The sequence below is a fragment of the Saccostrea echinata genome, unplaced genomic scaffold (assembly GCF_033153115.1).
Source record: "Saccostrea echinata isolate AGI-Se365-2 ecotype Australia unplaced genomic scaffold, CSIRO_AGI_Sech_v1 ptg000014l, whole genome shotgun sequence".
In the NCBI taxonomy this organism is placed as follows: domain Eukaryota; kingdom Metazoa; phylum Mollusca; class Bivalvia; order Ostreida; family Ostreidae; genus Saccostrea; species Saccostrea echinata.
The window spans coordinates 10177501-10204592 of record NW_026889763.1 but is presented as its reverse complement, the minus strand read 5'-3'; the positions used below and the strand labels follow the sequence as shown (position 1 = coordinate 10204592).

At 31.1% G+C, this 27092-nt stretch overlaps 1 protein-coding gene across 1 annotated transcript in view; it reads right to left on the bottom strand.

Moving 5' to 3' along the window:
• Window positions 1–19833: 19833 nt before the first annotated feature.
• Window positions 19834–27092, bottom strand: part of LOC133187211 (homeobox protein Hox-B6a-like) — a 10629-nt gene continuing 3370 nt past the window's right edge. The window contains exon 2 of the mRNA XM_061322570.1: window positions 19834–21651. Coding sequence (XP_061178554.1) covers window positions 21356–21651 — 296 coding nt within the window. The 3' untranslated portion in view covers window positions 19834–21355. The remainder of the gene's footprint in view (window positions 21652–27092) is intronic.

Here is a 27092-nt window from a genome sequence, read left to right as displayed (position 1 = left end):
ATTGTTATGCCATTATTTACACACTGAATTGCCTACGAATTTTTTCTGTTTTTTTTCTCGATCATGACAAGGAGCACACGGTAGGCGTGACCGGTCGGCAGGGGATGCTCACTCCTCCATGGCACCTGATCCCACCTCTGATGTTTTGAAGGTCCGTGTTTACTCTGCTCCCGATTTGTATTGTTTAAATGGACTTTAAGCTTGGATACTGTTCATTATCTCCATATTTCATTATTAAGAGAACTTGATGTCTCAAATTTTCTATATTCTATGTATTTAGAAAAAAAGGAAGAGGAAATATATGTGTAAAATGAGGCAAGCTATTGACAAACAAGTTGATGAATCAGGGATATCAACAATCTCGTGATATTTGTTGATTTATTTCCTACAATTACTTATCAATTCTCTATTCTTGTGGACATATTGAAGACCATTTTTCGGCTTGGAAAGGGTGTAAAACTTTGAGACGTAGAATTTTGATGTGGCAAACGCCAAAATTCAATTTAAAAATGTCCACCACATTTCATTCTTAATATTTCATAACCAGTATTAAATTAATAAAGAATTTGATGAAGCATAATTTTTTTTTTAAAGACGAGTTTTAGAAATTGTCAGCCTCTACTGGTCCCACCAATCATAATCCAAATTTGATAGGATGCAGCGAACAATATGGGAGTTCTTGGGACATAGTTTTTGAAGAAAAACGTCGTTGTGGACGCCTGGATGAAATTTTTCTGAAAAAAACTTATTGCACATCTATAGGTAAAAACCTTATTACAAATCTACAGGACACCACTTTTCTTATCCTAAAATATGATTTAGCTTCTGGTTAAGATATGGGAGGAGTTCTTGGAATATGGTTTTTGTAGAGAAACGTCATTTTTCGAGCCTATCAGCCTTTGGGATAAAAATGAAAATTCCGAAACATTTTTTCCACATCTATAAAGGACACCATCAATTATATTCCAAAAGATTAACTGGCTACTTTGTAAAATGTTAAGGGAATACTGGGAACATGATTTTTACAACAACAACAACAAAAAAACATTACCCCTTCCCCTTATTGCCCTCCTAGATATGTGAAAGCGATAATTCCGAAATCTTATATTACATATCGACAGGACAACGCCAATTATATTTCAAAAGACTGCCCACTGCGTAAAATGTAAGAGGAGTTATGGTAACATGTTTTTGTAGAAAAACGGTGTCCCCTCCCCCAAATTGTCCTCCTTGAGGATAATTTCGAAATATTATTGCACATCAACTATTTTTCAAAAGATGAACTAGCTGCTGTTTAAAATGTTAGAAGAGTTCAGGGAACTACGTTTTTGTGTAGAAAAAAAACTTTGTTTTTCAAACCACAAGGTTATTGATTGACTATAAACACACTTTATCAAGAAATTCAAATCGAATTGCTCCCCACGATAAATTAAAGTCCAGGCTTTTGATATCTTTGACAGATGCTTTTTAATAAAAATGAAACTCGTAAATTTACCTACCTTGTCATTGGTCATTTGCAAAATTATTTTGTTAAAAAACATTCTGATTGTACACACAAGTACTCTGAAGTTGACATTAAAAGGATGCTTGAGTTTCTGATTGACAATATCTATGTGGTTTTTGGAGACCAGGTCTTCCAACAATCTATTGGAATTCCCATGGGTACAATTGCGCCCCGTTATTAGCAGACCTTTTTTGTATTCATACGAAGCAGAATTTGTCCAAAATCTTATACGTGAAAAGAAGAAAACACTTGTTTTGGCCTTCAACTCGACATTTAGATATATCGACGACGTATTGTCAATTAACAATGGTTATATCCATTCTTATGTCGATACGATATATCCTGGTGAGCTTGAGATAAAAGATACCACAGAGTCTGACACATCTGTTTTATATTTGGATATTTTACTTGAAAAAGACGTTAATGGTAATGTTACAACAAAGCTTTATGATAAACGTGATAACTTCAACTTTTCAATCGTCAACTTCCCTTACTTATGCAGCAATATACCTTCATCACCTGCATACGGGGTTTATATCTTTCAGTTGATTCGATACGCAAGAGCATGTTCTACGTATGTAAAATTTCTAAAACGAGGTAAATTATTGACAAACAAGTTGATGAAACAAGAGTATCAGCAGTCTCGTTTAAAGTCATCATTTCGTAAGTTCTATGGTCGATACAATAACCTTGTCAGCAAATACAATTTATCACTGAGTCAATTGCTGACTGACGTTTTTCATACTAATTATTAGACCATTATTTACACACTGAATTGTCGACGGATATTTCCGCTATTTCCCGATCATGACAAGGAGCACACGGCGGGTGTGACCGGTCAGCAGGGCATGCTCACTCCTCCATAGCACCTGATCCCACATCTGATGTTTTGGAGGTCCGTGTTTGCTCTGCTCCTATTTTGTATTGTTTAATGGACTTCTGAGCTTGAATACTGTTCGTTATCTCCATATATTTCATTGTTATCCCGGTACATACGTCGTCTGTCACACAATCTTCTTTCTAAAATTCCTCTTACATTTTTAGCAGTAGCCAATTTATCTTCTAGAACATGAATTGTAGTTTACTGTAGATGGGCAATAAGGTTTCAGAGTTTTCATTCTCACCCTTGGAGCAATTGGAAAGGGAAGGGGGTTAGCACGACCTTTTTTTTTTTTTTAAAAAAAAATACTTGGTGTTACCTGATTTCCTTTTACATTTTATGCCGTTCCCGGGTCATTTTGGGATATTATTAGTGGTGTCCTGTAGATGTGCAATATTTAATTTCTGTATGAGGCCAATGTGACTGTTTGAAATCAAAACCTTGTTACTAGAACTCTGTATTTTACAGAGTAGCCATTGGAATATGATAAATGGTGTCCTGTAGATGTTCAATAAGGTTTTCGAATTTTCATTTTAAGGTAGAACATATGTCGGAAAAGTCTTTGTCACAAGATTTTCAAACCTTTCAAAATGATAAATTAGCACTCGCTTATCAATCAGTTAAAAATATATGGTATGTTTCCTTTTTATTAAATGTAGTGTAGCCTGTGCAACTTGGAATGATAATTTTACACTGCGACTACATATTTTCAGCCATTTTTAGGGGTACTGGTCATAAAGAGAATATTAAAAAAATCACAACAATTCTTCTTCAAACATCGTCGTTTATAGACTTTATTAACTGAACCGTATTAAGCAATATTATTCAAGAATAAATTCTGTTTTATTCAATTGACATAAAAGATTACGTCCAAAATTTCAACGAATACAGGCAAATGTGTTCAATATTTTTTGAGTCAGTTTACCACCTAAATTTGTAAATATTTTTCAGAAGTCTTTGTCAGAATGTTTTCAATCTTTAATATGATGAAGCAATCTTTAATATGATGAAGAACATGCCCAAATAAAAGTGATTAAAATATATATACCTTTCCCCGTAAACGAAAGAGAGACACTCTATTTATCAATACTTCTTTTGTTGACCTTTTTGCACTTACACAGGATTTAATTATTAAATGACTGTTTGGGGGTTACGTTCAGATTTAAAATGTGAATATTTATTAAAAATGTAATTTTTTATTTAAAAAGATAATATTTTAGGGAAACATTATCATTATACACCAACCATTGTGAATAATTAACAAATAATTATGAAAGGGAATGTACGTCATTTCATGATAGAAATTACAAAATTTACATACAATTTTTAACAGATCCTTGACTCAGACACATTTCATCAAGATATTGTACTACAATGTATTTAGATTTCTTGAGATTTTTGATTTCCTTCAAAATAGTTGCATGCCATTCACATCATCACAGTTGTGTAACTTCATTACATGAGACAGTTTTGGAGAAAGTACGGGAAAAAATAACATTAAATCAATTATGACGTTATAATGGATCTAGCACCAAAAAAGACGGTCTAAACTCATTTACTTGATATGACGTCATACGACGTAGGTTCTACGTTAATCCTAAGGGTCAATCTGTAGTCTTAAAGCGACATTTTTATTTTAAAAAAAAGTCACTGCTGAAAAATGTAAAAAGGAGTTCTAGAAATAAGTTAGTGTAACAGACAGAAGTATCAACAATATCTCTGATATAATAACACTCACATTGAAACAATATTCTTATGATTGGCCGTGGTCAATTGCTGTTTACTATTTTACTTGCGAGGCATCCAGCAGATGACGCTAAGAACTACATCGTTTGATATGTAAGTTCCTGTTATATTTTCATATCACTTAACGTGTTCCATATGCTGTGCAAAAATTAATCAAATTCGTCAAGTCAACCTAGCGATGTATATATATATATATATATATATATATATATATATATATATATATATATATATATATATATATATATATATATATATATATATATATATATATTTGTGAAATAGTGTGCAAAACAATATGTAAACATATTTTTCCACTAGCAGAAATAGTCCTTTTCTTCATTTGGAGTAGGTTTGTATTTTACGTATTTCTGGAAACGTTTTGTTTATGCTATGATTCATTTGTGATTAGATAATGTGTTATCTCAATTAATCCTTACCCCTCAAATTTTCGTTTAATAAATCAGATTATATGTTCTTGTCATTTGCATACGTTTGCCTTTAGAATGGCAATATTTTCAAAATGCATTTTCCTCTCCTCCTCTTTTTTTCAGTATATATCAGACCAGGAAACTGCTTTGCACTAATTTGAAAAGATGATTCGTCATGTACTATCAAGATACAAGAATTCCTTTTCACAGATCTGCCAATTTATCACGGACAAAATGTGAAGAGCAACATATTTTTAGACATTATTGATTTTTTTAATTTTGGAAATCTTGTCATTGTACAGTTTCTCTTACAAGGTGCTTAATGTTCAAAACATTTTTTAGTGAAGAAACAAATATATTGATCAATTAACTTTAAAATACATGGATACATGGGTTAAATGAATGTATCAATTTAAAAATACAATCCAGTGATATTACATATGATAAAATTTATTTCAAGGACCATTTCTAAAGAAAAAATTATTGAAAATAAATAAAATAAGACAATTTGTAATCAAAATCTTCCATTGAAATATATTTTTATATAAACAAAAATTGAGATTTTTTATTTGAACGTATTAGATATTAAATGAAAGATGTAGTTAAGGTATGTCACTCGTGAAATTTGTTATATCAAGGATTTTTTGAGAAGTATATTTTGGATAAGTACTCATATAGTATGACTCAGAATCGCAGAGAAAATGGGGGGTCAGTGTGCATCTAACTGAGCTACGGTACAATTAAGTTGACCTTTTTGCACTTAAATTGTAACTCTTTGGTTAATCACTTTAACCGTTACCATATTTTATAAGATGTAACCATGGCAATAAACATAATCTTATTTTACGTAAAATAGTTTGAATAATATTTATCATTGAACAAATCATGCAAATTAATGCGCGTGTGACCTTTTTGCACTAAAAAAGTCTCATATTTGGGGTATTAAAAATCTAAATAGGCAATAGAATATTTTCTTGTATCAAACTTTTTACGACCTAAGTGCTGATCGGTCAAAAGTATCGAGTAGTTTAAAATAATGAAAGAAAAAGTTGGGGTAAGTGATGTAAATTTTGAAATATTAGTCAAAATATGCAATTTTCAGGCAAAAAACTGTGTAAATTTTATCTCGACTTCCTTGATATATCTTCATTTCTTGGCAATGTTTGTTGAGCGAAGGTGTAAATTTTGTTATAAAAATATAAATTATATAAAATATAAAAATATAAATTGAGACCTATAGTTACTACCATCCAAAACTGATGTTGATCAACGTGTTAACCTTTCTAAAAATATCATTTGAATAGTTATTCCATTCTTTATCGTTTTCATAGTCTTTTTTTAAGAAATAAATTTGTGTTTTTCAGCCTTAGTCATTTTATGCACCATACAAAATTCTAAGTAATTTTTTTTTCAAAAAAGCAGACATTTTCTTATGGTCCCTAAAAGGAAATAAGACGACTTTTTTAAAACTTCAGTTACCTCTATAAAGGAGTTTTAAAATAAACACAAGATTAAAGTAACTCAAAATGAATTCAGAAAAAGAAAAAAAATCCATTTTTCATTCTGGAAATGAAATTTTGCCTCATCAATTTAACAGAGCTTTATAATACATGGATGTTTTATTGCTACAATTATCCTACTAAGGAAATATTTTCCCCCGTAGATTACGAAGCGTTTATGCTTAAAACAAACTTCTTACATAAACAACATTGTCTTCATTTTAACTTTTAATTTGTATTTAAATGTCTATTCATGCAGGAGAAAATAATACAGACACAATGGGGATAATATTATAATTCACGTAATATACATGCAAATAATGGTACGTTATTATGAGAAAAGGATTTATTAATAATTATGAAAGATTTAATTCTCTTCTGAAAGCTTAAGTTTAAATCCATGACTTAAGATATGCAATGGGCTTTAAGCTCTGTAGTTTTAAAGTTCCTTAGCACGGAGAGTTCAAGAATCAACCCAGGATAGGCTTTTTACTTGTCAAATCCCTCGATTCTTATGAGGAAATGGTGAGAGTAAGTAATCATAGTGAAGGAAGCCATCAGAAATAGAAAAGATTTTGCAGTTAGTAATATAGAGAAAGATATCGATATATTGAAATTGTTCAAATTAAACTGGCCATAGTTTCTATTCCTAAATAAAGTGATTATATGTAATATACATTTACCTCGACGGGTGTGCCTAAAGTTAATTGAAAAAATGTGAAACCATTTCTGCACTCAGTAACATTTCGGTTAAAGAACACGTGTGCAATTATGGAAATAAACCGCAAATAAACATTCTCATAGCTCCATCCGTTACTAAAACTGATGAAAGCGGTTATTGTATATAAATTTGAGATAAACAAAGTCAATTTTTGATACGATTTTAATATATATGACACATCATCGCTACATCGGTAATGTTTATGAGCCAAGGGTGTCTTCGAGTGTGAATTTTACTACCTTAGAAACACGGCATAAAGGAAACCGATACCATCAAAATGCTTTGGAAGCAACTGGCAAATTCAGGTTTATGCCCCAGAAATTCAAAATAATTCCCGGGTAATAAAAAAGTAATAAAAGACTAGGCCGTTTTTCACCACGATATGGAATGGGTAGTTTATTATATATTTTTTCGCTTGCAAAAAATTAAACTTCGGTAGTAAAAAATACATAAAAGTGGTAAGGAAAAGATTCTTCCCGCATCAAACGATAGCAGGATTCTTGAGAATTAATCTAACATATTCGTTTTAATTTTCAAACTGGAAATCTTGACGTTTACGACTTATTAATGTTTGAATTCTTTTTATCAAAAATAGGTTTGTGCTGAGAAGCTGAAGGGGACTGGGGGTTAGGTTTATCTGTGTAATTTCGTTGACATTTATACGATTTTGATGGGGATGAAAACTGTAAAACGATTTCTGAAATAAAACCGCGCTCAGTGATGCACCGTTAGTGTCAGTGTTAATAACACTGTTGTTTTGTAGATTTATATATAAGATTATATCGAGGACATATAGGCTTTCAAGGGAATCATTTGATACTGTTAACGAGTCAGACTTCATAAACAAATATACACATCAGAGTCAAAATAAAGCTGTTTCTTGCAAAACAATAATCTTTGTAACTGAAAAGAAACTCAGTCTGTGAGTGATCATTTTCAACTCCTGTCTCATCTCTCTCACCGGAAGTGATAAGAAAAAATATCACAAATACATTAGTCATAAGGTATTCATTCCTTGTTTGAATTTATTCAGCTTTAATCCGACATCATGATATTAGCAAATGCATACTGAAAAACTTACGTGTTAAAACATTTTAATATTTCATATGTCGTATCAGTTTCTATGCTTGTATGTTTGGATTACTGTGTGTGAATAAAACAGTATTTGTTGGATATGAAATGCCAAGTTTATCAAAGCAAAATGAGATGTTTAAAGGCTATCGTTCTATTATGTTATGTAATAGACAATGGCTAGGATTCATAGCTTATTGTGAGCTATATAATATACGTTTCTAAGAGCAAGAGTTTTTGCTTTAAAGTTAAAATTCATAATATAAATCTGTAGGGATTTGTTGCTCCGCAGATGATTTCATTTTTTATTTTTATTTTGGTCTCAGTAACAATGTTTTACATGTCAATTATCTGAAGAAAGCAATATATCTTCTTTTCGCATGTTGTTGATTGTGCTTTTTCTAAATCTGTATGTTTGCAACTGTTGCGCTATCGGTAGAATTAACTGGAAACCGAAACAACAAAAATCAACGGTGAAAGATGAGAGACAGATAGTAGGTTTGTTTTGTCTGGCTACCTTTTTCCAATCTTTCCGCATTATCGTCAAAATTTTCTGCCTCTAGTCACTAGTAAACGGTTGTGATTTTTATACCCTATCAAACTTGTTTCGACTAGTAACATGGCGGTTGACACATTTTAATTGGGTAGAATTTCAATTTACGGCGGCGAGGCATCACTCGGCAAATTTTTGCCAATTTAATGAGTTCAACTTGGCAGGTTTATGATGAAATGTTGGCATATAATAATTACTAAGTCGGAGATGGTATTTTTCTTGAAGACGAAATATTGCGGAACAGGATGTACATGTCAATTAAACGAAGATCACAATTAAAGGCTTTCAAAATGGGCTTTGGCCAGTCGTAATCACTTCGACCCCGTTTTTTTTTTTTCGTTTTTACAAGGATTCAGGAATTTATTTTAAATAACCTTTTTAAAAAAAATTCGTCGATTACTTTATAAAATAGTAGACACATAAGCATATTAAAGGCAAGGCTAATTCCGTTTATTAATAAGGTGCTAAAATAACTAAATGTAACAAATTAAGTAAGCTTGCTTCCTGACAATTTGGTTATCCACAGAAAAAAGGATAGGGAAGTCTGCCTTAATAAATATCGAATTTTATTCTTTGGTGGGCGCAGGCAAATAATTTATGGCTATTCAGAATATTGTATGTTATTTTTAATGATGGAATAACAAAGGTATTTTAAAAATAATGTGTAATTAATGTATACACTGATGTCTTAGATATGGTTTATTGCATGTTTGGCAAAGCACAAAAGCTGCAGTAATCAGAATAAAAAAAACCCAGAAATTTGAATATTAATCTTTTGCGTTTTCTTTAATGAAAGTACACATGCACGAATTTTAGTTCCTGACTACATATGCACTTTAAAACGTTTTTAATTTAAGTCTATGCTAAATTCTACCCCTGCGCAATAATGTCGATATTCCTGCATATTTGCAATTCGTTGACAAAAAATTTCGCATCGCGATACGTTTTATCAGTACCAGTATACCGGCAAAATGCTTGGACTTCGGATTCTAAAGTAAAATATGAAATTTAAGATGTCAAAACAAACAAAACAAAACAAACAAAAAAGTTGCTGTTGAATGGTTGCACTTTGTTGCAAAACTGTAGTGAAATCAACATGAACTTTTTTATTACAATGTATTTATAATATTTTATATACACTCTGCTTATAAATGGATGCAAATAAAATAAGAAAAGATTTTTTTTTTACTGTTACTGAAAATATTGCAATACATATTGCAATTTATTTAAAACTATCACAGTATATAGCAATACAAAATTCCCAGCCGATACCCAGCCTCTTAATATTTGTCCCATTTTCTGTTGTAGCTTAATAAAAAATGTGCAAAATGTGAACAGAAATCTAATGCAAAAATTTCGAAATCAACGATTATTATAAATAAGATTTACCTAACATTTAGATAATTGATTTACATGCCGCAGAATTATATCAATACGTTGTAATTACACATGCAAGAAATATGGAGATAACGAACAGTATTCAAGCTCAAAGTCCATTAAAATACTACAAATCTGGAACAGAGCAAAGACGGACCCACAAAAACATATGAGGTAGGATCAGGTGCCCATGGAGGAGTGAGCATCCCCTGTCGATCGGTCACACCCGCCGAATGCTCCGTGTCATGATCGGGTTATTTCGGAAAAATCCATCGACAATTAAATGTGTAAATAATGGCCTAACAATTACTATGAAAACATCAGTCAGCATACGACTTAATGATAGAATGTATTTGCTGACAAGGTCATTGTATCGACCATAGAACCTAAGAAATGATGACTGTTGATATTCTTGTTTCATCAACTTTTTTGTCAATAACTTTCCTCGTTTTTAGAAATCGTTCATACGTAGAGCATGCTCTTGCGTATCGAATCAACTGAGAGATATACACCCCATATGCAGGTGATAAGGGTATATTGCTGCATAAGTAAGGGAAGCTGACGATTGAAAAGTTTAAGTCATCATATCTATCATAAAGCTTTGTTGTTAGATTACCATTTACCTCTTTTTCTAGTAAAATATCCGCATATGAAACACATGTGTCAGACTCTGTCGTATCTTCTATTTCAAGCTCACTGGTATAGATCATGTCTATCATGTCTACATATGGATGGAAAATGACTATTGTTAATTGATAATACGTCGTCAATATATCTAAATGTCGAGTTGAAGGCCACAGCAAGAGATTTATTCTTTTCTCATGTATAAGATTTTGAGTAAATTCTGCTTCATATGAATAAAAATTAAAATAGGACTGCTAACAATTGAAATTTCAAAACTACGTATACTTTATACGAGCCTATTGGACTTCATGTAGCTAAGAAAAATAATTCAATGCATTTCGAAAAGTTGACTCTATGTTGGTAAAATTCAAAGTTTCATAATAGAGAAATACACGGTATTGACAAAAGAGGGATAGTAATGCAACACTGATAGCAAATACGTAATCTTTACTCATAATGCACACATTCTAACTGGTTGTATCTATTATCATGCACCAAAAAATAAATTTACATTTAAATCCGACAAAGTACGGAATTTTGTCATAATTTGGAACGCTCTATGACTTAAGTGTGTCTATAGTTATTTATTTGAAAAAGTATTTCTTAATTGTTATTCAATAAATAAAAAAATAAAACCAATGCTTTTAATAGCAACCTTTCTTTTTTTTCTCAAACAACTTGTTTTTATTAATACAAGGAATTGCAGATTGGGCCATTTGTTTAACAAACAAATAGAACTTAATCAAACTGAGCTTCCTTAACTTAAATTCTGTATTTTATATAGAATAAATAAAGTTGTATGTCAGAACACAGAAAACAAATTTATTTGTATGGATGAGATTCGTGTAACAACAGCTCCCTGGTTATTGATAATTATAGATTAACATTCTGCCTAATGATACCCAGTTCCCATGCCTCCCCTGTGTTGTGTTTAGCACACATTTCAAAACCAACCCCATGCACAGAGCAAGAACAAAGATGCAAAATTAACAAAATGTTTAGAATAGGTCATTTGAAAACGTATAAAAATGTGCTCACTGTATTATTTGAATGAAATGCTGAAAGTATAACTGTGGGTGGTTCCAGTAGAAGTTTTCTGCTTGTTTTTACATTATTGTCATTATTATTGTAAACTATAATATTATATATGTTTATATTAAGTGTAAATTTTAATATATGGAATAATTGAGACATTTAAAGTTTAATTAATTTCTTTCCATTTTTATAGTTTTCAAAGTAACCCAAAAATTCAAATTCTTGATAAGAGTATGATGAAATGCAGGGGCCCGTTTTACAAAAGAACTTACGACTAAGACCAAAATTTAATTCTGCTTATTGCTTTCTAATTTACATTGATTTGAAAATGGTTTTAATTTTTAAAATAAGAATTTAACGAGATATTTTTATGCTAGCAATTTCAAACATAATAAATAATTTTGCAAAATTTTACAATCAACTGAAGATTTTGGTCTTAGTCGTAAGTTCTTTTGTAAAACGGGCCCCAGGTTTCTATTTAACCTAAAATTTATTTTTAAAAAAAAGTTATATTAGAAATATTATTCATTTAGATGCCTTTTTTGTACATCCCGAGTAACATATTTGCATATAAGATAAACATACATAACATATATCTGCAGGAAGTTCATATATTGAAATACATCCCAGATATGATTGTCTAGAGTACGAACTATGTCCGAAAAAAGCATAATTGCATAGACTGTTCTAAAATTGTTGTATGTAACTCCCAAAAGTGATTAACTGCGTAGAAAACTTATTGGATAAATATGTAAATTCATATGTAAAATTCATATTAAAGGAATTTCTAGGATATCATAAACTTTAAATCATTTGTCAGATTTTATAACTATCAAAGTAATGATTTACGCAGGTTAAGCTGCACATGCGAAGAATATACATGATTAATGTTTCAAAATCTATTTTGTTTTCACTGAAACCACTTCCTACCTAACGAATATCATTAGCTATATAGGTCAGATGACATGAGTTTCAGGTTAAACCCTTGTGAATAAAATTATATGGTTTTAAAGTTATACGCAAATCTTAGCTCTTATAGTTGTTAATTTGTTCAATACATATATATTTTTTGCATGTCATGTTAATTTTTTGTGCAGATACATAGTGATTTATAAACAAATCGTGTGATTATATGCATCACTTTGACAAAAATAATTGCAATGTGCAAAGAGCTAGCAAAAAGAACAACTAAGCACACAATGGAGGACTGTTGCTGAGGCCCTATGTTCCACCAGGAACCAAAAGGAACCATGAGAGAAGTAGACAATAAATATAGCATTATCGTAGGATTTAGAATAGTTCTTTTCCAAACCTTGGGACAACTTTTTCATATAAAGTTCTTAGTTGTTTCTGCTAATACTGTTTAATATATTCAATGGCAAAAGTACTATATGTGCATAATGAACATCAAACTTTGAATTCAAATCCCATGAAGCTAAGTCAGCAGCTTTATATATGTCTTCGTCTTTAATTTAGAGGAACTAGACAGCTTATTCTGTATAGGAGATGCCGTTTTCTTTGTACCCCTTACTAGACTGTGATTCACACAGTATTCAAGTAGAGAAGATCCACGACAAATTAAGACAGATTGGTTGGTCTTGTTCTCATGTTTATTAATATAACGAAATTTCTAGAAAGATTTTAATTTGTGTTAATGTAAATCTTTTAGACTTCTAGAATATTCTCCAATGAGGATTAATATATTTATAAAAAAAAAACTGTTCCTCCTAGGCCTCAGATTTTCATTGTTTGCAACTTTAGTAGGACATGTTATTAATGGAAGTATGAATATTCTCAAATACAATGTCATCAGGCACAATGGTGAAGCTGCACTGCACTAATCAAAGCCTCTGTTTCCTCGTTCGACTTCATAATATGGTCGTCCAGCTCATCTTCTGATTACTACACGTTATCACAATTTATTATAAAGATATAGGACTGACTTCTTTTGGCATTTTGGAACTCCTACAATTTGAGCTCTTATAATAAAGCATTTTATTATCTTTATGACATGAAATTGTGACCTAATGTTTGAATAACCCAAATACATTGCTATTTCAGTGACAATTTTTAATTGACTAAATGCGACTTATGCTCAGAACATTAAGGTAAATTTTTTTTCTTTGAGTTAGCCATGTTAAAATTTTTGAAGTACAATATAGAAGCGAAATAGGCAAAACTATAAATTGGGTGAACGTCTTTTCTAAAGATACAGTTATACATATGTACATGTATGACAGTCTTCTGGTTTTAGTACAATTTGGATCTCAGATCAGTGGTGCATTAAGAGGGGTCCAGCCCACCCCCTCCTTTGTAACCAACACTGAAATATTTTTGTTATATATTGCTTTTAATTCTTTAAACACAAAACATGCCTGAAACAACTCACAAAACTCATCTAAAAAAGACCCAGTACGACGGAGCTCCCACCTGGGCTTTGTACTGGACCGATTGGGGGCCTTCAGGCGGCCACCAGACCCCAAGTCTTTGCCCACTTTAAGAAATCCTGGATCCGCGGTATTTAGTTCATTTTCCCCGAGTCGAAATCTACCAGCAATGATTCATTTACAGGATTTGTTATGAATATATAGAGAGAAGCAATCATGAGTACATTCTCTAAAAAAAGAACCAAAATTGTTAATGTACTCATATTTTCTAAGATGATTTGTCTATATGAGTGAAAATCTACGCATGTGGGTAAACTTCTCCATTATAACATATACTTGGGTAAATTTAAATGCAAGGGCATGAATTACATTGTATACTTAAAAAGTTAATGGCAATATTTCTTGGTTCTGGATTCAAGTTTTTCAAACATCATCGATCTTTATTTTTTCGTTTGGAAAAAAACCCAAAAATTAATGTAAAATCACTTCAAAGAAAAAAATATTTTAAAGGTCTAATATGGTAGAAGAAGAAGATTGTTTCCTTCTTCAATAGATGTGTAAAATAACCTCAGGTAATTGGTACCATATAGACTATTTGGACATATAACTTCTGTGACGTCACAGTATATTACCTCGTAAATTACACAGCTTAAAAAATTAGACCTCCTTAAGATGTATTTTTCATAGAGATAAAAACCTGCCATTTTATACCCTATTCTCGACCAATTGAAGAGGAAAACAAAACTTCATTTACTTATATATTTCCAGAGGCTCTTTACAAACATGTAATTAAGAATGCCACAAGCTTGTGAAATCTAGCATGTAAAAGGCTTTACCTATTTACTTTTTCACCAAATTTCAAAAGAAATGTGAAAAATAACAAGAAATTATCATAATGTTCAACAATACCTTCGAACCTACTAACGTTGATGACTTCCATTTCTTAAGGTATAAATATTTTTTAAAAGGATACTAATTGCATGTATAAATAGCAATTTTTCTACATGTATTAAAAAATGTGTCAAACTATATATAAAGCGTGTTTATTTTCTTGCTGTTCATTTTAGAAATATTTAACAATTAAGACATCACATTGCATTTAGAGTCAAAACAAATGTCTGAATCAATAAGCCAGGCTTAGAGTCTCACATAGGTTATCTTTTGCCACGCTCTCCATGTTTACATAACATCAAACATATGATAACTGCAAATAATTTTCAATATACCATTTTATGGCCACTTTTTACGTCTAAGGACCAAGATAATTTGCTAAGTAAACTAAAATGCCCCCACTCGCCATTCATGAATGTCAAACAAAGAATATTTTCTTATTATTTTCATGAGAAAATTTGTAAAATATCTATAAATATTGGAATCTATGCAAAAATCAATCAACCAAAATTCTATTCTCTTAAAAAAAAATCCAGGACTTCCTATACACCAATTTTCTAATATTCAAAACAGCAAAAAATAATAATTTCGAGAAAAAAAGCAAAAGAATCACTTTGATTTTGACTTACAGCAAAAAAAAAAAATCACTTCTATTTTATAATTAATCTGTGACCGATTGGAGAACGACTTTAGATAAAAACAATATTTATATTACTTTTTAAACATCTTAGTCTGATTAAAAATATAAAAATGTACTTGGATATTTGGGTTTATTTTAGATTATTCATCTCAGTCTCTTTTGACAAGGGTTTTATTTTCCAAACAAAGAAATCATCCTGCTACAGTCAAAAATGGGCATACCTAACAGAGGGACTCAGTAGTCCTCTCCAATGGAGCTATGTATCGAAAATTTAAAAGCGATCTATGTTGACACCAAATTTTCTAATATTACATTTAAACAAAGAATATAGTGTAATATTCCAATATTGTTAAATTTTAGGATGTTTTACAAAGCCATCAATCAAAGAAAACTTCTGTTGTAAGTCATTGCAACCAAATACAGGTCAATAAGGTACAGCTTAAGCAGAAGACTTTGTATATATATTTTTGTCACAGAATTTTCTTGACTCACTGACAAGAATTACGCCCTAATCTTAACTCACTAGAATAAAGATAATGGATAATGTAAAAACTTCATGTGCGATAACTTGCACCCCAAGAGATTTGGAAAGGAAATATCTATTTAAAGCAGTTATATTATTTTTCAGAAATGAAAAAAATCAATGGTATCGATATCTGTATTATCTCGAATGAAAGTACCTCCTTCAATGATGATATGATGGTGATATGTACAAAAATTTCTCAGATTTTGTAATATAAGGCTAACAATTTCATGCAATAGTTTACACACTCTTTAATTTCAAAATATGGTTTTAAACCCATACTTATGTTTCCTTACAAAAGATAAAATTATTCAAAATGACCTTTAAGTTTTAAATACTTTTAACATTCCACTCAATGGAAGTGAGTTTGTTTACCGTACTTTTACTGGATTCAAACACTTTATGAAAATCTTTACAAAGGTAAATTGCCGGGTCCAGTAATTGTTCAACTAAGCCCCTCAAAAAATATTTACTGCTGTGAAGGAGGACTTCAGACGTACATGTACTAGTATTGTGCCACAACATATTCAAGAAGTGATGTAAATTAAATGTGGATTATAAAAAACCTCCAAACTTTTGGAAAATTTAAAATCTCAATTTTTTTTCAAACATCTAAAAGCATCAAAACATGTGACTCTTCTATGCATAATGCAATCATTCATTAAAGTGAATTAAAGAGAACATCACAACTGCTTCCTCAATGAAAAAATGGTAACGTAAATTCTTGTATCTTGTGGTTGGTCATCTACAAATTCTTTGTTCAAAATCATTCTGATGCTACACACAAATATTCTGACGTTGAAATTAAAAAGGTGCTGGAGTTCCTCACTGACAGTATCTATATAGTCTTTGGATACCAGGTCTTTGAACAATATGTTGGAAATTTGATGGGCACTAAATTGTGCTCCTTATTAGTAGATCCTTTTTTTAAATTCCAATGAAGCAGATTTTGTTAAAACACTTCTACACGAGAAGAAAAAAACTCTTGTTTTGGTTTTCAACTCGACATTTAAAACAATAGTTTCTTTTATTCATATGGCGACTCAATATACTCCAGTGAGCTCGATGATAAAAAGCCACTACAGAGTCTGTCACATCTGTTTCATAATTGGATGTTTTACTGACTAAATACGAAAATTTCCAGCTTATAACTAAACTGTATCTCAAATTGGATTACTTCAGCTTTTTCATTGTCAACTTCCCTTATTTACAATGTATGCATTAATATTCCAACATCACCTGCATATGGTGTATATGTCTCCCAACTTATTCTCGATAAGCATGAGCATCCTTAGAGGACGATCATTTTTAAAATCCGAGGTTAGCTACTGACAAATAAGTTGATGTACAAAGATTTCGACACCGTTTCGCAAATTCTACGGTCTTTATAATGACTTTGTTTATAAATACAACCTATCTACCATTGTTAGGTCATTGTTTTTATACTAAATTTGACTACGGAGTACTCCGAATACATAATCAATACACAGGATTCACGGTGGGTATGACGGGTCAACAGGGAATGATTACTCCTCCTAGGCACCTGATTCCACCTCTGGAATTTCCAAGGGTTTGTGTTTTTGCCTTGTTCACGAATCGTTTTTTTAACTGGATTTATGAGATTGATCGCTAAACGTTATCTTCACTTCTTACACATTACCAATCAAGGAACATAATTATGATTTGTTTTATTTTGTGTAGTTTTCATTATGGATAAAATTCTTTCAATAGAAACATAATTGTTAAATAAATTGACAATATTCAGGTTAATTTTACATCGATATAGAGCAATTTAATCAAAGAGGAGAATTCATTTTATAACAATCTTCATAGGTTGCTTTTTATATAATGAGGGCAAATCTTGCCACTTGTATTTTTCTTATGAAAGTGCTCCTTTTCACAAAGTAAAGTACAAGTGGTTTTTTTATTCCATGCGTACACTATCTACTTATCCTATGAAAGTTATAAGTAATTCAGAATTTCTTATTTTATGTTCATTGAAGCACCCATTGGACAGTATAACCTTAAATTGATAAAAATTAACTTTAAGTTTTAATTTATTGAAAAAAAATGATATACATGTATAATCAAAATTTCGTGTATATTTGAATATTAGAATTCGAAAAATTTTGGATCTAAATGGAATAAAATTAAAGATGTTGTATTTCCTGAAGATAAATGTCATGAATCTAAAAAAAATCAGAATTTGAAAAATGTTGACACAATAATATAAATGTAACTTTGCTTCTAGATCTTCATGAGATATTTCTTTTAAAATTACTCATCTTTGTTACTATTAGCATGTATGTCAATCTTCCTGAAACAATAAAAATTGTCTAAGACCTCTCGATGCATCAAATTTTTTATGCAATTCATTGACACATTTTTTTCAACTGAATGAATTACATGCATATTTTAATGTTCCCATTTAACATTTTTTCAACCTGAGAAAACACAATGTTGGAAAAGAATTTCATTGATAATTAGAAAATTGATCAAATAAAGCAATAAATCTTCTGTGGTTTGTTAAAGTGCACAACTGCACTGTATTTACACTCCCTTCCTACGCATATGGAAAAGATTTTAATTACGTAAAGCAAATCTGTAGACTTCAAGTTCAAACTAGCGATCAATAAACAAATGTGCAGTCTATTGTCTCAGGATATTTCAATGCCTCAGCTTATACATCATACAGCTTTTAAGAATTCTGACACTCTATAGCTTATACAGGCTATGGTTCTAAACTGTAGAACATCGGTCTGTCATATTGACAGGTCTAAGGTGTTTCAACTGTAGCAAATACAGCAGAGGGTTTTTTAACTGTAAAAATTACAATCTAGGGTTTTAAACTGAAGAAAATACAATCTAGGGTTTTAAACTAAAGAAAATACAATCTGGGGTTTTAAACTGTAGAAAATTAAATACAATCTAGGCCTAAGGTTTTAAACTATAGAGAATTGAGTTTAGGGTTTTAAGATGTAGTAAATACATCCTTTTTGATTTTAAACTGTAGAAAATACAATCTAGGAATTTCTACGGTTTCAGAGTTGTATATTTACAGTCTAGAATTTCGAAACTTCGGATCTGTACGATAATCTTTGGTTTGAGGAACATTTCAATTACATCTCTAGATGTATTGCGTTTTATGATTTTTTACTTCTTATTCCAGCAACTTCAGTACATGTGATAAGGTCTGTAGTCAAATGGCTCATGATTTCTGTACATTTAGCAAAATAGATGGATGTTGTGTTTGGTTTAACCTTTGTAAACGGTTCATTGCATATTGTCATACAGTTAATTCAACAAGAGGTTATGTAATAAATACAAAATTTACATTCTAGAATTTCTTACATTGACACCAAAATAGTAAGAGAAAAAAATTCAGTATGCTGCTTGATTCTCTAATCATTCCAATTTTCTTGCTTTACAAAACTGCATGCATTAGATAATTCAAATGTTTTGTTCGTACCGCTTGAAACCTCTAAATTATAAGTCGCTGTATACATGTATATGGTAACGTAGCCCATAGGTTGTTTACATTTCAAGGTCTCTGTCTTTGATGTCTATGATTTAAGGTAAGTGTACATGCAGGTATTGCTTAATGTTTATCAACTTATTCCAAATATTTTAAAATCTTTTGGCAGAAACTGAAAATCTAGCTCAACATTTGTATTGGGAGTAAACGTCTTTTAGTAACTTGTCCTAACAGTTGAAGAGCCTTGCAGTTACCCCTTCCAAATGTACACAGAAAATTGTTACTTCGCTTTAGCAGAATCTAAGTAATCAGAGGTTAAAAATATTCTTTTCTTTTAAAGAAAGCATTTAATATTTCATCGCGAATAAAAAGCCTGTAATCTACATGTATATATCATCTTAAAGCGTCATTCTGTGCAAACTTTCTCTTGCCAAGCATTTGCCACCAGAAAAAAGAGAAGAAAGTATAACTCAAAATTAAAGTATAACAACATTTTATTGCAGTTCTCGTTCTGACTGTGCCAATATTTTGACACAAGCACATAGTTTATGTCACATAAAACATATTTCATTCATACAACATCAAGACTTGTATCATATATAATCATAACATAATAATGGCTCGAAATAGTTCTCGTTTTTGCAAATTCTCGTTCACATATATAAGGCATTGTAAAAAAAAAAAAAGAGAGAGAGAAAAGAAAATAAACATATACATGAGCAATTTTTGCAGAATGAAAAGGGGAAAAAGCAATGATAGTCAATATATTACAAATTGATATAATGAGGAAATAATCCGAAATATCGTGATTTTTACAGCCTATAAAAATGTCTAAAGTCACACCACTGTCGATATCTTAGGTATTAATGAAAGATATGCTGTATCATTATAATAATAATTAATAGCTTGTCAGTGCTGTCCAGAAGATGGACATTTTTCCATTAATTTGGTCAAGTGACCAGACTTTATATGACTTAGTCTTGGTCAAACCAAACCTCTGACAATAGACTATACCCATTCCAATCAATTAACTAATCTATCACTAAAACTGTCTGCTTTAAGTAACTCACAGATTAATAATAATTCTGTTCTCTTTCATATATATAAACCATCGCCATTTTGCATAGGTTTTTCTTAAAAGTGAATAACAAAACTGAATTACTGAAATAATAAAATTATTAAATGAAGTTATCTACTACGTGTTCTGAGAAAAAAAAATATATTTATACAGAATGCCAATTTAACAAAAACAAATTTTGGCATAAAAATGGAGGTATGTAAATCGATATTGACCAGTAGTCTTCAGTGTACAAAATTTCTAATCATATGATTGCGTTTGTAAATAGATGTCGTAAATTTTGTATACTTACTGTAAATTATTACCCATTTATCCTTAAGAAATGAACGCCAACATTATCATTAACAGCACAGTTGAGGAACCGAAGACAAAAACATGTTGATATAAGAAATATACATCCGAATATGTAATATATAAATGTATGTAAAATTATAAAACAGTAAAGATTTTACCCATCTTGTAACTCTAAGAAAAAAAAAACGCTAAAATTATTGTAAACAGCACATGTAGGACACTATGAACGTGGACCAGTTGATATATTAAATATATATCCGAATATATAATACATGTACATAAATGTAACTAAACAGAAAAAAAATGACGTCATAAATAGCTTGTAAATCTCCTTCTCGTTAAAGACTGGATAATTTTGTTGTCTTTCGACCTTTTTCTCGTTTTGAAAGTGGGATTGAAAAATAGTCATGTTTTAACTTTTATCAAAAGTTATCCAAGTTCATTTTAATACCTTCTTTTTATTTCTCCAAGTTGTCCTTTTCTAGTTCTTTCTATTAGTTTTTAGAATATCGCTGCCATATTCCTTCTTAAAGTTCGCTTGCATTTTAGAACTCGCGGACGATTTTAACACACAATGATATCAGGAGAAAGAGGTAGCTACCCTTAATAGGAACACATTACTTATGTCAACTCTTGCTGGTTTCGCTAGGCGAGGGCGGATCGGGGGTCACTCTGGTCTTAGGTTCCGGAACACGACTCTGTTCATTCAGTTCCTTTATGGCTTGAAGTTCTTTTTTCTCCTTCATTCGTCTATTTTGAAACCATATTTTGATTTGTCTTTCCGTCAAACACAACATATGAGATAGTTCTATTCTCCTCCTCCTTGTGAGATATCTATTGAATTTGAATTCTTTCTCGAGTTCTAGTGTCTGAAATCTGGTGTACGTCTGTCGTCCCCTGCGGCGTTGATTGGAGTTTGGGCCTGCAATTAAAGAATGATATAATTATTTTTCTAACCATTTTCATGTTAAATAATAAATAACGATACATTGCTATGAAATTTGTCCTTTTTTCTGATTTATATATAATATTTTTAAAGGCGAAATGATATTCAAGGGGGAAAAAACCCTCAGATTTATATGACTATATCTTTTACACATAAAACGGCCTTTAATTTCCTATGTTTGTATATTGTTTTGCGTGATTTAAATAGTCTTTTGTGTGTTTACAAAGTGTTTATAGAATTTGGCGCCTTCCGACGAAAAAACCTCTTCACTTTAGTAGTACAAGCTATTCATAGTATCAAATTATCTGCTCTTAAATTCGAGAACTTGCGCATGTGTCTTTTAGAAAAATAATACGTCTGAAATCACATCAAATACCTCAATTGACTTCCTTTGGATTGGTGTGAACGTTTGGTATCATTGATTTCAATAACACAACTGTGCTATTACAATGGAATATTCAATGTATAACGGGGTAATTGATCTTGCTTTTTCTAGGTCCAATAAGTAACTATCGGTGGTCTGTTGGGACCGTGTCAGGGTACCAGCCCGCGATATCAGCCGTGATCCCCACATTAACAGAAAATGTCCGCTTACCGATTAGCTCGGGGATCAATCGTTAAGACGTGCATCAGTTTACGATAATATTGTTCAAGAGTATAAAGGTTTGGATTGGATTGTTATTTATTAACTTATCAAAGCTGTCGCTATATACCTATGCAGATTTTCAAGCCAGATTGTTGATATAATTGGGTAAATTGTGAAAATAATAAGCAATATTAGCGAGAATTATTTGACAACTTAATCCCTGGCTCCAAAAACATTAACTCATCAAAGAGGCAAAAGTCTTTGTGGCATGTAAAAAAAATGATTTGAATTTTTATCAACACCATCAAACTTTGTACTGTTTAATAAAGGTTGGTATGTAAAACAAGGTATTAAAAGGAAATGTCACTTTTTAAAAAAAAAAATGCTGATTTGTTGTCAATATATATCTTTTCATTTTTTAATCAGCTAGGAATATTTGACATATATATATATATATATATATATATATATATATATATATATATATATATATATATATATATATATATATATATATATTATTTATATATACATATACATGTAGTTTTCCAGAAAACATACAAAACATTAAGTGGAAAATGTATGTAACCAAAAACACATAGTTAGACATTCCATAGTACAATTGGGTTACTATGGATTGGATGAAATATTATCTCAATAAATCTTTTCCACACGGTTAAGTTGTTAAATGAAACTCCACTTCCCCATCATTTCCACGTTTGCGCGTCTGTAAATCGAGGAACAAAAAATATTTAGCGAGTGTGCGGTAAATGGGTTTTACGAACTATAAATAATACACTATCATAAAAGTTTTCCATTTAGATAATGTGTTTAATGTTTTTGTATTATATTGAGCACTCTGTTTTATGAATAAATCAAATTGCAACATTATTCATTTATTTTCTGCCAAATTCTACACACTTCCCATGTCTGGTCTCTGAAACACAATCATGCAGAGGTGCTTTGCTTTCAACCGTGGACGTGTGGAAGTCACACCCGATGTTGATATAGATTTTGCATGGGAAACTAATAGGAAAGTAACACCGAAGTTTGGAGTTCTAGCGGTGAGAACACCATAACTTACAGGACTGTGGTCAGGCATTATACAAAACATCCGAGAAACCTCAATCAGTTGAAACGAATGTATTTACAAGCATCTGATCCCCTATTATAAACCTTTATTTGTCTTGCAAACAAACTCGGACTACTCAACTCAATTGTTTCATTTTAAGTATGTGAAGGGGACAGTAGGAAAGTAGCTAGCCTCTTTCTTAAAAGCTGAAAACAACTTTGCAAGATTCCTGGAAGGTAGATCTTGGAGATCTTCTGAAGAGATTCTGTGAAGTATTCCTGTAATCTCCAGCACAGAATAAATGGGAATACCTTTGTGAAATTGTTTGTGTGCTAGGTACTTCTAATGGGCCATTAGTGGAATCTTGCTTGTAGGTTAATGTTTCTGAAAAATCATCTCAGGTCAAAACCTTAGTTGGGGGCACGCAATGGGAGGTCAGATTCCAAATCCATCGTTTTATTGAAAATTACTAATAATATTTAGTTACGGTGTGAATTTATTAAAGTAAAAGTTGACCAAAACATTTTTTTGAATTATGTAGTTGAGGGATGAATGCTTGAACCAAATGTAACACGTAAGATCGACTAGGTTTGCGTGTTGAGTAGTCGTGACAAAAGTCATATTTCTTCATAAACCAGGAGTAAAGTGTTACCAAACTAACTACAGAAATCTCACCAACACTTTAAATCCAGATCAACTTTTCATATCAAACGTTGAGTATGTCAGCCGTTGAAATGGCGAATAAACTCGATCTACACGCCTGATCAGACAAAGCTTGAAACCTTATTTATGTCCTCACAAAGGAAACGCTAGTAGTCAAGTAACAATCGAGGTGTGCTTCGAGCCCGCGCACCTAGACCTTTCTCGCAACAAGGCTAATTATCCGTGAATATCGATCTAGCTATATGTCATCTGCTATAGTGTGTATTCAACCTCTCCTTGCACTCATTATAATGTGATAATTACATAGTATGTTCATCAAAACATGCACCAGGTGCATATTTCATTCAAAGAATAAAAATCTTATATAGGGTTACAGGGATTGAACAGGGTTTTAAACTTCCATCAACATCGATATATCGACAAGTATTGTAACTATGTACAATGTTCACTTTTCAAAACGACCTGAAACAGTTTTATTGAAATTCATAAACACTGGTTTAATGTTCTTACTATATATGATTAATTCCTCAGTATATTTTAAGCAACTCAATGTCAACCCTTGTCTTATTCCTGCGAAAAGGATGAATAACTGCAGGTTTCAGACAGATTTTAATTAGTGCTCTGGTATAAGATTAAATACCAGAGCAGCGTATGTAAGTAACAATATTTCATTGGAAATTTCTATTTCTTGACATCAGCCCTGGCATTGGAGCTTTTAAGAATATTTCTAAGATGATACATTATTTATGCTATCATCTATAGCTTCATTTTTATTATTCCCTTTTTGCTTTGTTAGTTTTCTTTTTTTTTTTTTTTTGTGTTTTTATGTGTATGTTTTGTTTATGTGTTTGTTTTCTTTTGTTCTGTTTTGTTCTTCTTCTTTTTATGTCTTTTTTTTTAATTTCATTCTTCGTTTTAATTTGTTTTGTTTGTTTGGGAGAGAGTCGATGATCAATTTTAAGACAACTTAAACAGTTACATGAAAATTTGAAAATTATGTAATTATTTTCAGGTAATTGTTTCAATAAAGTAACATAGAAGGGAGACACAATAGCGTTGTGTTTATACATCGACTGTTCGATTGAAGATAACAGTTTGGGGAAGGAATAATAATTTCAGGAATGAAATGTTGACATCTCAACAAGGGTTATTCTGTAGTCTACCCTACATCTGCGCTGTTGTCATAGAAACGCTTCTGTTTATTATATTTTTAATTTGTATTGATTAACTATTAACACGCCGTAATTTTAAGCATTCAATCTTCAAATTGTGCTTTCTCCGTGATGCCATTTAATACTTTGTAGAAGTAATGCACAAACTTCTGAAGCACAATTTCTTTCTGTGGTATTTCACTCTAAACTGTGTCATCCTTATTACAAAAGTATAAGAATATTTTTGTTCAATAAAATACATATTTTTGGGTGTAAACATATTTCATTTTGACCCCCCCCCCCAAAAAAAAGGGGCATGTTATAAGAACTAAGTATTTATCCAAATTATTGCTTTGTGAATTACTGATGTATTTCTAACAAATTATATAGTGTGAATCACTTTACGTAACACAACCACAGTAAGGCAATACTATTTCTTACGAACTGTGAGGAATTCAAGTATTCTTAAAAGTTTTTTTCATCCTCATTATATTTCTCAAAATTACATCTTCAATGTTATCAAATTTGTTGACATTTAGTCACTTGCTGTTAAGTGAATCGTAATTAATGCAGAAATAGGTTGAATGATCAAAAGGCATCTCTTTGTCCCGTCGTATTGCATACACACGGAATAAGGTTTAGCAGATCGATTTTGTTGTTAATTTCCAAAATTTTTAAAAATAATATTACACATGTAGATTTATTTCATTATAATACGTCGTTTTACCCTCTTCTGTCGTACTTATCAACATGTAAAAATATCAATTGAAATTAAATTCTCTATGCATAAATTAAATTAAAAAAGAAATGTTCTGTCAGATGGTCAGACCAACATCTAGTCATTACTTTTCAAGGCTGTAGAGTGTATATTTTACAGGGCACGTGACAGATATACAGAAGGTGGACGGAGCTGTGTAAAACAGCATCCCGGACAATCACTTCTTCCAATCGTATATATAATTTTATTTTGTAGAATATTTGCAATTTTCAACTACATTACCTGATATTAAGAAATACTTACTATTATTCTATGGAAACATGCTAATTACTGTATGGTGCAGATAGGCAAAATGTTCTAATTTTTCATGATATCTGGAATTCTGGGTTATACAAAACACGGGCGTAACTGAGACAACTCTTGTCTGCGGTTTTAGCGATGTTGTATTTCTTACAAGAATTATATAAACGTCAATTTGACATGGGATGTCTTGCGACAGTAAAAATCTAGGACCACCGGTTTTACTTGTTAACAACTTAATCAGGACCCATTCTTACCAATTCAATTTTCATTGTGAATTATACAGTTTGAAATTATCTATTTTAATGACTAAGATCTTTGGTCATACATGGGGCATTCGGGATTAGAATATATATTACAAGACGAATGAAAATAAATCCTTTGACTTTTTCTTTGTATCAAAACAAATACACCCCATGCAGAATAAAAATAATAATTAAAAAAAAATTACTTCAAATTGTCTTGAATAAATATTTTTTGATCTAACGTATATTTCCATGCTCAATAGAATCAAACGCCACTAAATGTACCGTGTATATTTTAAACTAATTTATTTTTCAAATATGGTATTAGCATATTCACTATGCAAAATTATGAATCTTGTTTATACTAATTATACATCAACGCATAAGATTATTATGATAAAGTCTTAGAGGAAATCTTAAATATATTTATTCATATCAACATATATTTCGCACTACGAAATTAACGAAATATCATCTGGTTCAACCAGTCTCAATTTCACGCCAATTTCATTCGTCTTTCAATTGTTTTTCGATTTTACTTTTGTGAAAATTCACAAAGAAACTAATTACAAAATGCACTAACAACATTCTACTACTTAAGTTTAGATGTTTGATTAATGAATATGTAAACTTTAAGGCACATTAAGGTCTCAAATTACTAAAAATAGGATATTAATACCTT